Source organism: Orbicella faveolata, unplaced genomic scaffold (genome assembly GCF_042242905.1).
Source record: "Orbicella faveolata isolate gen_17 unplaced genomic scaffold, um_ofav_v1 contig_34, whole genome shotgun sequence".
Classification (NCBI taxonomy): Eukaryota; Metazoa; Cnidaria; class Anthozoa; order Scleractinia; family Merulinidae; genus Orbicella; species Orbicella faveolata.
This window is the reverse complement of record NW_028301563.1, coordinates 23,486,433-23,502,297: the sequence shown is the minus strand read 5'-3', so window position 1 is coordinate 23,502,297 and position 15,865 is coordinate 23,486,433. Positions and strand designations below refer to the sequence as shown.

At 38.9% G+C, this 15,865-nt stretch overlaps 1 protein-coding gene across 2 annotated transcripts; it reads right to left on the bottom strand.

Annotated features, from left to right (window-relative positions):
- Positions 1–39: 39 nt before the first annotated feature.
- LOC110059732 (E3 ubiquitin-protein ligase MIB2-like) lies at positions 40–15,858 on the bottom strand. 2 transcript variants are annotated; one of them, XM_089271310.1, is made up of 19 exons: positions 15,333–15,858; positions 12,977–13,148; positions 12,286–12,523; positions 11,621–11,815; positions 11,040–11,144; positions 10,544–10,648; positions 10,070–10,232; positions 9,851–9,981; positions 9,354–9,461; positions 8,445–8,485; positions 7,915–8,080; positions 7,296–7,450; positions 6,856–6,982; positions 5,643–5,843; positions 4,681–4,862; positions 4,136–4,463; positions 3,264–3,573; positions 3,081–3,146; positions 40–966 (listed from the first exon to the last, which is right to left on the bottom strand). In XM_089271310.1, exons 1-19 carry the CDS (start codon positions 15,556–15,558, stop codon positions 737–739), a joined length of 3,249 nt encoding a protein of 1,082 aa, XP_089127436.1. In that variant the 5' UTR covers positions 15,559–15,858; the 3' UTR covers positions 40–736. The 2 variants fall into 2 exon arrangements, with proteins under 2 accessions (XP_089127436.1, XP_089127437.1); XM_089271311.1 differs by lacking the exon at positions 15,333–15,858 and having other exon boundaries at positions 12,286–12,518; positions 12,977–15,270.
- Between the last annotated feature and the right edge of the window lie 7 nt (positions 15,859–15,865).

Below are 15,865 nucleotides of genomic sequence, written 5' to 3'. Positions count from 1 at the left end.
TGTAAAACGAATCTAAATAATATAAAGATGCCTGTTCGCTCCCGATCACAACATTTATTGTTACTATATTAAAGCGAGATTTAGCTTCCCATTTTGTCTTCCGTATTGTTGGTCGGTCTCATCCCAACTTGCAAACCTTTGGAAATTTAAGAAATTCCTGAGTTTCTCAGAAAACGCATATATTTAACTGCAGTAAGCTGTGCATGTCCGTGTCTATCGTAATAGATTATGGCCAACAGAACTTAAAAAAATAAATATTAAAACCAAGCTTGCAGTAAAATCGTTAGTCATTTCTGGATAGTGCTAAATCTACTCTGTTACGAATAACACCAGGTCACTAAAGAAAGAAGTAAAGATAAATGGCGTAAAATTATCTTGAGACAAATGCGGCTTTCTTCAAAATGGCCATTAACGAGAAATGGAAATGTAAGAGATAGCAGTAGACTACCGCGTTTCTTTTCTTGGCTGCTATTGTTCTCATTTTGTTATTCTGTTGCTCATTTTCGCGAATTCGAAAGCCTGTGACGAAGCCGGTTTACAACAGGATACTAATTCAAAGTAAGCATAACTAAGTTCTGCATAGCTTAATTTTAGAATAATAGTGAAGTTGTTGTTGTTGTTGTTGTTTTTTAAATAAAGGAATCACACTTGATGCACAAATGTAAGCTATTACAGCAGCCAGTTTAGAAGTACTACTGCATTACTTTCTATTCATCGAATAAGTTAAGAACGTTGGTTAAAATATTGGTATTTTCTTCTCGATTGGCTTCTGGCAAATATGACAGATTCTTAGCTGCTCTGCACAGCTGTGACAGGTGCCATGGCCACAAAGGAAAATGATATTCTTCTTTCGTTCGACACAAATGCAGCACACGATGGATTCCTCCATCTTTCGCAGCTTTCCTTCCAATAACTGATATTTTGTTACCAGAGACTTGCTGTTGATTCCAATTATTGGTGTACCATCTGCAGGTTTAAGAGCACTTGTTAATGACTTGGGTAATAAAACCATAAAAAAAAAAAAAACATTCAACACCTTGAGGCAAAGACTACAAATCCATTAATATTGTCAGCAATGCGTAATGAATAACTGGGTTTTGCAATGCTCAAAATGTTGCGTTATTAGTAATGGTAATAGGACTGAGTGGAGTCCAATTCGGTCTTTAATCATACGACTGATAACAAAATCGGACGACCGTCCAGCGGAATGTCCGATTTGTTTATCACGAGTATGATTACAGACTGAATTGGACGACATGAAGTCTCATTGTCAGTTACTAATTACGTAATTTTTTATTATAATAAAGTTTCCACATAACGCGCGCTCTGATTGGCTGAAAGTGCGTGCTTTATCAGAGAACAGAGCACGGGTTGATGACGGTAAGTTGGCTTTCAAATTTTTGCGTCGGAATTTTGACAAATTTGCCCCAAATTAAACATCCCCTGTGATTCAGACAAACGCAATGGAAACGAGCTATTTGTCTGTAGTGAATATGGCTCACAGAGACCATCGGTAGCAACAGTAGTGTTAAAACTGTACTAAAATAACAAGTTTTGCTAGATTCCCGCCGACAAAACACGTAACGAAATAAACAAATTCTCAACCTAAACAGTGCTTCGATAAAAGACATTATATTTGTTACGAAGGCAGAAATTATACTTAACAAGTAAAACAATGATAGAAAACAACAATTGAACTGTCTCTGTTTATGATGAGAGGCTTTATTTTTGTAAAAATGCTCAATTGCTCAAACAACACTTACATGCAGTGTAGTATATGTAACGCTCGTTCTCCGGTCATCTCAGCGAAGTGAACCGACGAGCGACAAAGCTTGCTCTGATATTCTCTTCTGTGCCCGGAGTAGAACCAGTGGGAGCCGTTTAGTCGTTCTAACTTTTACGCTAGTTCGGGCAATCTTGCTGCATGCGGCTACAAGCCGTAAATAACTGTAGCTCCTTTCAAATTCAACTCCGCATTTCGCATTTTCGTCCACAAGCTTTGAGCTCCGCGTTTCGTAATTTCCACTGGAAAAGTGCACGTTTCCATGGGCCACAATACGGCCGGATTCCTCTGGACTATAAACCCTCACCTGCCTTTAGATCTGTATTTAAAAATTAACTTAAAAGCGAACTTCGAAGGCATCGTTCTTCTCTCAAAAGCCGCTCAAACTACTCGAAACTAACGCTTAGCCTAAGTCTAGTTTGTGATTGACAGCTGTCGCTTCGTTAGCCAATCAAATTATTTGAACAATTCTAACAAGGATTGTGATTGGCTTGTTTTAGCGTGCTTTATCAGAGAACAGTGCACGGGTGACGCCACTTTTGTTCTTTTGGAAAGTAAAGTTTGGTTTGAAAATTCAGCCAAATGCGTGGGGAAATTATTAGATTCTTTATCATAAAACAAATAAAGAAGCCTCAACTGTGCTCTGTTCTGTTGTAAAGCACTTAGGAAGCGGTAGAGCACTCAAGAAGTGGGGAAAAACACTCGACTTCGTCTCGTGTTTTCCCCTACACTTCTTTCGTGCTCTGCCGCTTCCTGCGCGCTTTACAACAGAACAGAACACAGTCGAGGCTTCTTTATTTGTTAAATATTGCAATTTTTTGCCATCATGAAAATTACAATTTTCGAGAAAAGAAGAATAGCCAAATTATGAAAGAAAGGTGAAATTTGAATTAAAAGACTGACAAAGGAGGAATTGACCACTAAACTACAACTTTGAATGTGATTGGTTGATTTAAACTACAATTTTGAATGTGATAGCTCTGTGATACCGGTGATGGCGGGTTACTTTTTACCAGCAGCACAGTGTTATGTAGCAACAGCACCGTCAAGTTTAATTCATTTGTTCCCAAAACGATATAAATTTGTTTTGAAAACCACTCGTTGACTAGGGGCACAGTAAATGGTCTTACTGTTAGTGCAATTATCACCAAGAACGTCAATAAATGTCACTCGATACTGATCAAAGAAGACCCTTAAACGCTCAGATCCAGTTCATGACCTTGCTGGTCAGGCAACGCCCTGGTCTTAGAAAGTCTTCCTCGAGAATGCATTGTATTAAAGAATCCCTGCATATTACCTCTCATTCCTTTTCCAGTAATAGCAGTTTTGCATTCCAAACATCGCTTTAATCGAGGCGCACATTCTGCAAAGTTAACAGATTGACACTAAAAGTCATTTTGATTCACAAAGAGAAAGAAAACGAGGAGCAGTTATTTACGACATGTTGTAAACAACAACAACAATAGCATTGACAACTCACCTAGACACACTACAGTGTGGCCGCAGGGTTTAAATGCAACGACAGCCTTATTCTCCTCGCATATCTGACATTGTGGTTTTTGTTCATTACAGGACAGCAGATTTTCACTTTCTATAATTTCTTTTGCTTGATCCATATGTTCCTCGTTGCCATCAGCCTCTGTTTCCAGACCTTGACCTAAGCTCTGGTCATTTTCTGCGACTTCGTTATCCACAGCCATTGCGACATCTTCATCGGTGCTGTTGTTTAGTACTTCTGTGTCCGAAAGTTCTTCTTGCACTTGATTAGTCACTTCCAGGACGATATTTTCCTTTATATAAAAACAAATGAAGTTTGAAAATATTTATTTGCCCCTGATTATTTTTCAAACTACCCTATTTGTAGTAATAGATGTCCAACAGTAGCAATTAAATTAGACATGACGATAGATGTGAATGCAGCCATAACACTACTGGAAAAAAAGACCTGAAAAACTTTTCAGGCTTTGAACGGGATTTGAAACCACGACGTTTGCGACCCCGGTGTAAGGCTCTCCCAACTGAGCTATCAAAGCCACATGAGAGCGGTCGTGTGTGGGTTGGCTCTTTATGTTCAGTGGACGTAATACTCTGCTCAAGTATGTAAATTCCATAGTAATAGATCAGAAAGATAAGTTGTTTTCTTAACGTCAATGATCCGCCCAGCATCAACATTTGAGACGCAGATTAAATTCAGACCGAAACTGGACTGGCTTGTTTCCTCTTTGAACTGCAAAGCTATATTATATATGACAAGGAAACTCCTAAAAAACTTACGAACGTGTCTTATTTCATGAATTAACCTGCTATTACATGTCACACTACACTGCCGTGTCATCTTTTTTTCGGTCTTACTTGGTACGAGGGCTCTCCATCCATAGAATTTTCCACGCTATTAACTTCCTCGTCCATTGCCACATTTACAGCACTTCCATCTTCTCCCTCCTCCTGCTTTTCCTGCTCTTCTGTAGCCTGAACAGGTTGATCTTGGACAGTGATGTCGCCGCAGTCCTCATTTACATCCTCTTGCCTATTATAAGCTTCACTTGTACTTGGCCTGTTACTTTCCAAATCTCTTTGGGTCCCTTCTGCCTTTTGAGCTAAGCTACTACTGTTCACTATTTGTCTGTTTGAGGATTGGTTTGCAGCCCCAAAGCTTGGAACTTTCCTGATCTGCGAACTCCTGATATTAAAATAGATAAATCAATCAATCAATCAATCAATAAACAAATAAATAAATAAATAAACAAATAAATAAACAAATAAATAAATAAATAAATAAAAATAGAAATATATTGACTTGACTTAGCGGACATAAAAGCATTTTACTAATGCATAGTGATAACGATACTCGAAAATGGGCAAATGACTTCACAAAGACACACTGTTGTTTGTAGTACCCGCCAGATGCCGCAATCTCGCGAATGAGATGTTCAACTTCTGATCCTTGACATCTATGAAGCGGGGTTTCGCCTCTCCCATTCACCTTGAACACATCAGCTCCGTAACTTAACAAGCAGCGTGAAACAGCTGCGTAGGAACGACTGTCTCCGTGAACTCGTAACAGGAACTGAAGACTAGGCTGAAGCAGGAAGAGAAATTGACGTGATTAAAACATTGCTATATAATATTTCCGGTCAATAATAGATACATGCATTGCTGGTAAGTACATAGATATTGAAACATCGACATTGTAAACTCGTAATACACTAGCTAAGCACCGCGATCATTTAGTATTCGACTTTAGGCGGAGTCAATACAAATTTCGCCAAATCGCGAAATTGTGTCTCGAAAATACTCTAAACAGTATTTTAAAAACCTGAAACAAATGTGTAAACTACCAATAAAACCCGAATAAACATAATGGTCACTGATTAAACTTACGGGTGTACAATTAAAGTTCAGTACCGTACATTTTTCCACACAGAGCATGTTACCAAAATTACCAGTTAAACTATATTTTTCCAGCTATGTTCGAGTATGAAAGTGAAGAATGATCATCGCAGTAAATTTTCCAATTAAAGCAATAGGAAAGAAGAAGCCTGAAAAAAAAATCAGGGCTTCAACGGGATTCGAACCCGTGACCTCCGCGATACCGGTGCGATGCTCTACCAGCTGAGCTATGAAGCCACACATTGGGAGCGAGGTCACACATTAGGAGCGATTTTTTTTTCAGGCTTCTTCTTTCCTATTGCTTAAATTGGAAAATTTACTGCGATGATCATTCTTCACTTTCATCTACAACCACAGTTCAAATTTGAATTATTTCATAGATACTTCACATCATTATGTTCGAGTATCTTAATTAGATGACATCGGATGGTTCTTTGATAAATAGAACTCTATAGCGCTCTATATTTACCATTTCACTCATTAGATCTGTTCCTAGCAAGGACTCTTTAGCCAGGGCAATGTGCAATGCTGTATCTCCGTCCTTGTCGACAGAATTTACATCTGCTCCGTGATCCAGAAGAATTTCAACCATAACCGGGTAACCTTCATTGGTGGCCACATGAAGTGCTGATTGATTTGCAACTGTAAGCGCATTGACATCACAGCGAGGCTTTCAAACAAAAAAAAAAACATTTGTGATGGCTAGACTTAATTAAAGTCCTGTGCACACACCGACTATGGGAAGCACTGTGGCCTTATGGTTAGTGCGCTCTTCCCTAAATCGAGCGGTTCGGGTTCGAGCCCTGGCCGGGGACATTGTGTTGTGTTGTTGGGCCAAACACTTTACTCTCACAGTGCCTCTCTCCACCCAGGTGTATAAATGGGTACCAGCGACCTATAATGCCGGGGGTAACCCTGCGATGGACTAGCATACCATCCAGGGGGGGAGTAAAAATACCCCTAGTCGCTTCATGCTACAGAAACCGGGATACGCTCCGGCCTGATGGGCTATTTGGCTCGTATGCAGACTTTACTTTTTGCACACACCGACCGTCGAATTATTTTTTTGAAACTTAAATACCTCATCAAAGCAAAAGAAAAAAGGTTTAGTCATAACCATTATGTTACGAAAAATTGTCTAAGTCAAGTTTTAGAACCGGAAGTCATTCAGCCGTGACCAATTTGTATAAGAACATTCCAGAACATTCTAATCGTTATGTAATTACTCAGATCAGAAACTGTGTCGAACTACTTAAGCCTCATGTATATTAGAGCGAGAGTTTCTTCTGTAAAAGAGATTGATTCAAAATTGAAGAAGCTTAGTGCTGTAAATTCGTGAAGTTGCCTTACGGAAATAAATTAGGTTATTGCTGTTACCAGCGATCCTGAGTTTTGTCTGGAAACAACCCTGCTCTACAACGATACTCGTAACACATTATTTAACAGAAGAAGAAATACATACATGTACTATGTGAAGAGGGTTGACAACATAAAAATAAACGGCATTCAATACAAGCATAGGCGGTTGCGCTTTAGAATATCTGAAATATTATAATTATAATTTCGTAGGGGACACAAAAACAGGAAAAAAATTTATTCATTTCGTAGCTTGCTATTTTCTCCCTTTTTTTTTTGCCAAGTATAATTTACATATACTCAAGTATAACAACGAGAAAGTTTACCTGCTTCAGGAGGATTTTGGCTATTTCACGGTGGTCATTGATTGCTGCAATATGAAGGGTTGTAAACCCGTCACTTTTTGCAACATTCAAGATATCGCCGGCCTTTGCAAGAAGCTTTTCCACAGCTCTGTTAAGTTGAACACAGAACAAGTTTATTCTTCAAAAAGGCCATAATAAGGCTGATAGCAACTGAAATAATTAATCAAGAGATAAAATTATTATATTTTGCGATGTTTAAGTTGGTTCACACTAATTATTACATATTCGAGTAAGTGACAATAAATACTCTATCAAATTCACACCTAAATAATAGCCCTAATCTATTTCTTGTATGAACGCCCTTAACTTCGATCATGATCCTTTGTTTTTGTTGTTGCTGTTGTTGTTGTTGTTGTTTTGTTTGTAGTGACAACGTACTAGAGCAATATTCCCGAACCTACCGCTTATTTCCTTTCAGAATAGCGTACTGAAGGTAATTGAATCCTCCTCTATTGGAAACTGTCAGGGAGAGCCTCGCGTTATCTAACAGCATATCAAACATGCTATGCTTCTGACCAGAGATGGCGTCATGAAGGGGGGTGTCACCAGCTTCATCCTAAAAGCAATCCACGCGCATTATTATGGAGCTCTTGGTATTATTTCAAAATCATTAAACGCTTATCCGTGCTCAATTAAAACCGCGAACTGTTTGTAGATTAGCATTAAGTCAGATCATTTTCTTATTATCTTATGTTACAAGAGGGGTTTGCTTAAAATAGCGCCATATGACCATGAAGAAGCTGGCTTGGCAGAAATGCGATAAATTCGTATCCCTTTGTCATTGACACGAGCTATTTAAGCCCGGTATTGTGTGTTACTTAGCCGAAGAATTTAGGAAGCTGGACAGAAGCAATTCAACAAAAATCGTTCTAACTTCTCCCATTTAAAGTTGTGCTCAAAAATCGGACGCTCCACCTGATACTGGACAATGGACGACTCGAGAAGACTACTAATGTTTCTTTGAATACAATTGGGGATGCTTGACTTCTTAGTAAAACTCAGTGGTCACGTTAAACAAACCTGTAGATTAACATTACACTCAGAGCACTGTGTAAGTATCCGTACAGCCATTTCATTATCTCTTTTCACAGCCAAATGTAACGGTGTACTTCTGTTACTGCTGTGCTGCACATTTGGGTCGAAACCTTTCTCCAATAAAAGCTTCACTGCTTCACCACTCCGGTCCCTGAAGTCAACAGACAGCTATCGATAACTTACACGAGGTCAGAAGCCTAACAACCAGTAACTAACTGAGGTGAGTGACGACCCAAAGTAAAGTAAAGAAAAAGAAATGCAACTTTAAAGCAGGTATTGGGCTTTCCATATTTTCCCCTTACACCCCCTCAAGGGGCCCTTGGTCAGGCGTTTTGTTTTGTTTCGTTTTGTTTCGTTTTCCACTACACAACACAAGGATTATGGCTGCAGGCCGGACTTATGCACCAGCCTCCTGACAAAACATGCGCCTGCTTCAGGAGTCTTATAACAAATAAAAATATGTTTACTTGAGTCAACTTAAGTCGTATGCCTACTGATGTATTACATAAACTCACGCATAAGTGGAGTGGTGCATAGCTGTGTATCCCTGACTGTCCTGCGTGACGAAGACACAATAGCATAACAGTTAAGTATTATTACAAAGAAAGTAAAAGAAACACTACACGTGATTTTTGGTAAACACCATGTTTGGAACACGTTCGATCTCAGTCTTTTCTTTTACTCTTATACACCACGACATCCTGCAAGACTACTCACTGAAGCTGGGGATACGTAAATGTGAGGCGCTAATAGTGCATTTATATAGAGCGGGTTTACGAAAGCTGTTTTTACGATAACTGCAGACATTCGCACGCCTTCATTGGCTAATTTTCATTTTCAATAGGCGAACACATGAATTTATAATTTATGCTATGTGTCAACAAGCGCGAGCGGACAATTTGACAATTTGTTATCGTAAAAAACAAATTGAAGTCAGTTTTTCATGCGTCTGTCCTGTTATTCATAATGAATTTCGTCATAACGTTGTCAAGGTAGTCTGCAGATCCACTCGGCGATCCACAGTTACTTTGACAATGTTATGATGAAATTCATCATCAATAACAGGCGCATGAAAAACTGGCGTCAATTTGTTCATAACATACGGAATTCTTACACAATTCGGGGGGGGGGGGGGGTGCTGCCTGGTACCTTAAGGTTTCAGCACCAATAGGGCATGTCTACAAAATGTTAAAATTTGACAATTGGAACCTAATTCTCATCCATTATCGGAGGAATGAACTGGTAAGGAGTGCAATTAGGCAATTACACAATCAACGTTACTCTTTGCAAGTTAAGAGCGGCGCATATTAACATTAAAGTTTAAGGCAGTTGATTTATGTTATGTCGTGGAACTTATGCATCATGTGTTTGTTTGCGATGTAAAATTTTTGTATAATAATATAATATCAATTTCAATTAATTACCAGTACATTCCTGTTGGCACCTCTGTCTAGTAACTCTCTTATAATATCACAGTGTCCCTCGTGACAAGCTAAATGAAGGGCTGTATGACCACCCTCTATTTCATCGATCTGCCGAGTTAAAGAAAAAGGAAAAAGCAACAATATGCTTTTGGGATCCTATTCTATGCTGCTATTAAAAACAATTAATTATGACACAAAGCATGAACAGTATGTTTCACAGTGAAGATCGAGGCTGGCACTAACTTTGAACGCTTGTTGCTTATCTCTCCTCTTTCTGATCATTCAATACGGACAGTTAAAAATCATCCAAAGGTTCTTATATTCCATGCGACCTTCAACTGTAAATCCATTACCGACCAGTGACGTTATTTAAAACCACGTGAAGCCTCATAGAGATGATAAGAGAATAGTTACTAAACAAATGAAAAATGTAGCACATACATCGACGTCCTATATTGAACACAAAACGGTGTTACTAAACCATTTAACAAATATACCACTTCTGGTTGATCATCAAGGATCTCTTTGACTCTTGATAGTTGGTTTGTTTTAGCAGCGTTCACGAGATTTGAATTTCCTTGTTCACTGGCGTGTCGCAGAAGAAAATCTCTGAAAAGACTGAAAAATCCTGTTGAAAAAAAAAAGCATCAATAGCAGGATATGGTTAACTTATGAAAAGAAACGCTACGTTATGTTTTGAAATGCAGTTTTCTCACCCAATGGATCTTCGTTGCTTTCATCACTACTGCTCTGACTGGGTTCTGGTTCAGTGACGTATGTCACAGCAGCTGGATTGAGCATCCATTTGTCACCTTCCACTAACGTTAGGATATCACCGTTACCATCAACCTCAAGTACCTTACCGGTACGACCAAGGATCTGCATATGGGAGATCTAAATAGCTCAAAAATGCATTTGAATGGAAAGAAGGTGAATTGCCATTTCGGTTATTCATGTTTACATCAAAAGCTAATCACTACTGTTTTACACTAGTAGCTAATAGTGCTTTAGAGGGCCACTGGTTTGTTAGTATTTTTATACTATTTTAGTGCTACCCTCTTTAAATAAAGTCTTTACTTACTTACTTACTTACTTACTTACTTACTTACTTACTATTTAGATTAACTCAGTTGTATATAAATCGGGCTGAACAGTCAAAAAACGAACAAACAATAAGAGTAGGAACGTACTGAAATCATTGCTTCGTTCCAGCCACCATGCCCCTCTTGGAGTTTTTTAACAACCTTTTTGTCACTTTTGACTGCGACCTCATCACCACGCTTAAATTGTTGTATCTGTGTTAAAATATAGACAGAACCAGCGTTTGTAAAATGTTCGTGTAAAGATTATTTTCTCACCTACAAGCATCGTAAAATAAAGCGCTGTTTGCGCATTGCATCTGTCCATCAATGGCTAGGAGGAAATTCAGAAATTTCCGAGAGCGCAACCTCGCCAAAAACCAACAACTCGTGAACATCCTGCACTTTTAGGTGAAAGACGTGTGGTGGAAATAAAAAATATCAGCAACAGCAACAACAACAAGAGAAGGGGAACGCAAACCTCCCCCCTTCAGCCCAAATCAGTTTCAAATGGCTGGCAAACTGTTTTATCGGTTAGATTTAGTTTTAAACATAGTTGGTGGCTATCAATCATGTTAAAAATTAGAATGGGTTAACTTTACTTTACCTTTGTTAACGCCGCTGGATTGTAACGCCATCTTCTGTCACGATACTCGACAACAACATCTCCATTAGCGGTGAAACCTTGTACAACGCCAACTTTACCGATAAACTACGTATTGGCAGATATAAAATATGAGAAAAGCTTTCCTAACAAAAATAATCTCATCACGATGTGTTGACCAGTTCTTATGTAACGAGAGCAAACAAAGGGTTAAAAAAAGGGCTAAAAGCAAAAACAACAACAACAACAAAAATAATATGAATCCCTGGGGGAAAAAAAAAAAGACAATCACTTATTTAACTGTTTATTATTTTTATTTTTCAGGGAAATATGAGCAAAAGCTTAGACCAATGTCGGAATGCTGTAAAACAGAGTCTACAGAGAGCGCTTTAATTGTACTAAAAGCATTAAATCTCAGAGACTTAAGAGCAGATAGGAAGAAATAAGCTGCTGATTTCATACTCCGTAGTGATAATAAGAGTGCTACAGTTGGAACATCAATGTTCGGAAAATTACAGAACTCAATTTGGGACCACCATGTTCTTTTAAGGCACAAAAACAAAACAAAGACGTTTCCAACGGACCTTCTCCATGTCTGCGTTCCAACCTCCATGGCCAATGGATAACTCCTGAAGCTCTTCTGTGGTCACCTGCTGGACACAGACATTGTCACCAGTTGTAAATCCGCTTTGAGACTTCTTGAACTGAACTATCAGAGGAGGCAGGTGATCTCTGTAATAACATCCTCCAACGGCTGGCACAGTACACTTGACATCAACCTTAAATGAAGAATTAAATCGTGTCTTCATGCCGCTACTGACGAACGGAATACTTTTTTACATACAGGTTTCATGTCGTTGTTTTGATTCAACAAAACTCAAATTTTTAATTGGATCCTGGACCGCTAACCTTTTCTTGATAGAAAAGCTGTCCTCGCAGTAACTTTGAAAAACAGCTTTGTCTTAAAAGATGTATCTCCGTGAGTACATATATATATACATCCTTTTTTACACTGTGTCTATATAACTGCAAAATATAAAGGATCCATCGTTTGGTTCCGGGAATTAGGTCCGGTAATGCAAAGTTCCGAGGTAATCACTAAGAGATTAACACTAAATCATACCACAAATTTAGTTTAAAATGTTATCTCCAATAAAAAAAATGAAAACAGCAAAAAAAAAAAAATAATAATAATAATAAAATAAATAAATAAATAAATAAATAAATAAATAATATATAACAAACGCACTTTTCCATCTGTTCCAAGTCTGTAAATGTTCCCTTTTGGTCCATTCTTCCAAGCCACACGAACAGCATCATTCAAGGTGTCGTCACTCCATCCCGTGATCTCAGTAACTTCGCCCTCCATTTCTGAGCCTCTATCTGATTCTTTCCACTCCCAGTCTGGTCCCCTGACCACCTTGGCGCCCTTAAACATTCCACGGGCTTCAAGTTTAAGGGATCCTTGCCTTGCTCCAACGTCTACACTATTAAATTGCCCCAAGCATATATTTAACTGAGCTTGACTTTCAGTGTGGTAAGCGAAAGTCACTGCTATAAGTCGACCCTGATAATTCAAGCTGCCTTTCAATTCTAATGTAAAAGAAACCGTTACCTTAAAACAATATGTGCCTTGGTAGTCGGTACTGTACCCAAGTTGTGATGTCGACTCGTTCTTCTTATAATTAGCACTGGGTTCTAAAAGGACTGATAGGCCTTGAGGGACAGGGATAGGGGTGAACTAAATCATCAAAATAAGAACTCACCCTCTCCTATCCGAGATAACACAATTGATTTGCTACGTGAAATAATCACTCTAACTACAACAGAGATTCTTTTGCTGATTTCTTAACTGACTTCTATGGATGTTTATATATCCCTAACCTCGAAGTTAGCCTTGCACAGTTAAAGTAATTATTTTTATCATCTTGACAACTTACCCTTTCGCACGACTCTTGTCAATACGTTCAAAACGATGAGTGGTATCATGGATATCTGTCATGTAACACGTAGTACAGAGATCATAGTTTGCGCAGTTTAAACAGCGCCAGCGCAAACCAACAACAGGATCTTGATTGCAGCCATCGCAACGGACATAAACGTGCCTTACCCCTAGAACAGAAGGCAAATTTAATTATTTGATGACCTTATTATGAGTGCAGAATGAGGAAAATCCCGGCAATAAAAGATTTTGCTGTGGCATATAGCTTGGTTTTAGTTTGTGAGACGTTCAGTATGCACATTTTACGAGGAATTTGTTGGTTCTGGTGGTCCACGTGTGAACATTGAGGTCTTTTTCATCGCTGGCCACAGTTTCACAAACAACACGGAACAACAACAGCATTTATTACCCTGGCAGTGACGCATGGGTTTAAATTTCGGCTCTATCTTTTTTTTTCTGTCCTCGTTCAGTCACAAATCGCCGTCTGGTTTCTAAGGCGCATGCGTCACCTGTGTAGGCGCACAGCACAATGAATTTTACAGACGTAACTAGAAGTTGTCGTCGTGAAACGTTAGCACGGATTCCATGATTTCTAGGGCGATGAAATCACATACAAACGAACACACCGTTCGCGGTAGACCGACACTAAAGGACATTAAGCGTTTTCGGAACGGGTCGGTCTGTAAGCCTTACGAGAGATCAATTTATGAGCGAACATTTTGAGTGAATTTATCAAGAAACATGTTATACCAAAGGAGCTATCAACCGGGGCTACCAACTCTTCAACTTGATAAAAAGCATCTTCAGAAGCGTCATGGTATTTTTAGATGTGATCGTGAACCAAGTAGAATCCCAGCAGGAACTCAAGAACGTCTGAGCAACAAGAGCAGAAAGGTTAGAGCATTTGTTTACGAATGTATGTGTTCGAGTGCACCTAAGTAAAACGCTCTGAGAAACTTCTAAAGTATAATAAAGTTAAAATCTCGAACTAAACGATATTCTCTCGTTATTTTTTTGTAAGAGAGTTATGTGTCTTTACAAGAATGAAACCTATGTAGCGACTTATTTTACATTTAAGCTGAAAGAAACTAATGTATGTTGACCCCAGCAAAACAATTCTTGGCTTGCACTGTCACGCAATCATGACGCAATAAAAAAAAAATTATTCGAAAACCATTTAGTGGATAAAGTCAAGAAACTGTGATGTTATAGGAGATTAATAAAGATGACACTCCTCTAATTTTTTAAGTCTGTGCGTTTTCCCAAACCTCAGATATTCGTCGAAATATTTTGCACCAATTTACAGAGCCCAGTATGATGCCGCAATGTTGGTGTACCTCCGCGGTACACCAAAATTGCCGCCGGAAAATCGTGTAAACATGTGGAACTTACTTTGGCTATCTCTAATTATCTGTACTGAACAAACAAGCATTTACATAAGCACTTCTGAATGGGCTAAAAATCACGAGATAAGTATATGTTTTTCGACAAAAGCATTCGTAGCTTTATGTCACGCACCGCCATAACTCTGAAATCCCAAATGTCTCGCTTGCTTGAGAAACGCAAAAACAATAACAACAACAACAACGACCAAGGCTAAGGAAAATAGACTGAAACGTTTATAGGCTGATATAAAGACTTTACTCATCTCACGTCTTAAAGGCCTGCAAACGAGTAATAAGCTATTAATCGATTCCAAGAAATTCAATCCATAGTAGAATAGCTTGAGCACATCGATTCGATTGAATTTCGTACTAGGCTCGATTTGTGCCGCTTTCTCGAGTCCGGTTACAACTTCAAATGCAAAATATTTAGCTCAATTGCAATATAGCTAGTGCTTCTCAGTATAACGATTGCCTAGGTACACGCAGCAAGGCGTCTAGTGAGCGTCAATAGGCTAAAAAAATGTGTATAATATATGCACGTTTACTCTTCACTTCCTTTGACAGGGAGCACCGTCACAATTACAGAAATTTTAACCATATGGATGGTACTATTATTATTATGTTTTTTTCTTACAAAGCGCGAAGCTGTCTTAGAAAGCGTCGATTTTGTCGAAGTCCAGGTCACGAGGGGCCAGTGTTAATTTTTGGACTTCGCCATTCCGGACTGTCAAATGTGCTACCGAAAGTATATCGAAATGATTTTGCACGGTCTCGATCGTTTCGATACTGTATTAGCTGCCTCCAATAAAATACACTATAAACAGAGATTTCTATGCATTAATTATAATATTCGTTGTTTTGACCGTTTGCAATAAATTATGATTGTCGTGCATTTAGTTTTACCTCCTCATGGGAACGAGTTGCGAGTTCGACTTCTGAGGAACATAATAAAATTACGATACATTTCACCTTGATTTCTGGTTTCAAACACACGGAGATCGTGTTTTCCATCGAAGCCAGCCCTGTAGTTTGCTTTAGTCCCACAATCCCACTGAATCCAAACAAGCTGAGCGGTGAAAGGCGATTTCTTGTCTTGACCAATTTCAACCACAGTTCCTACGCAACCTTCTCCGCCATCCTGATTCCCCCATTCCCAATCTCGTCCACGTACAACTCGTGTACCCAGGATTTCCATCGCCACAGGCACGCCGTGCGTCACGACTGCAGCAGATACGATCAAAAGAGAGCTTTGTCGAAACGCTGTCCTTGCAAGCGAACGAGACGCAACAAGATCGCTTGACTTCCGGTTTTAGTAAACGATTGATGAAATAAAATATTTTGTTCAAGTGATGATTATGTAAAACAAACGAACGTTTGATTTTCCAAAAGCAGTACACACTATTGAAATCCGTCGACAGTGATGACGATGAGCGTGTTTAGCTACCGTTTAACAGGCTTCTTTAAAAATGCTTATATCACTTATTTTCTCAGAAAATGGCCTT

What these genes read in the sequence shown, in the direction of transcription:
- LOC110059732 (XM_089271310.1), bottom strand. Translation starts at nt 15,558, where the DNA reads ATGGAAATCCTGGGTACACGAGTTGTACGTGGACGAGATTGGGAATGG. An exon ending in AGTGTAATGTTAATCTACAG is followed by an intron (nt 7,451 to 7,914) that starts GTTTGTTTAACG and finishes GATTGCTTTTAG; the next exon opens with GATGAAGCTGGTGACACCCC. An exon ending in GAGATTGCGGCATCTGGCGG is followed by an intron (nt 4,464 to 4,680) that starts GTACTACAAACA and finishes TTTTAATATCAG; the next exon opens with GAGTTCGCAGATCAGGAAAG.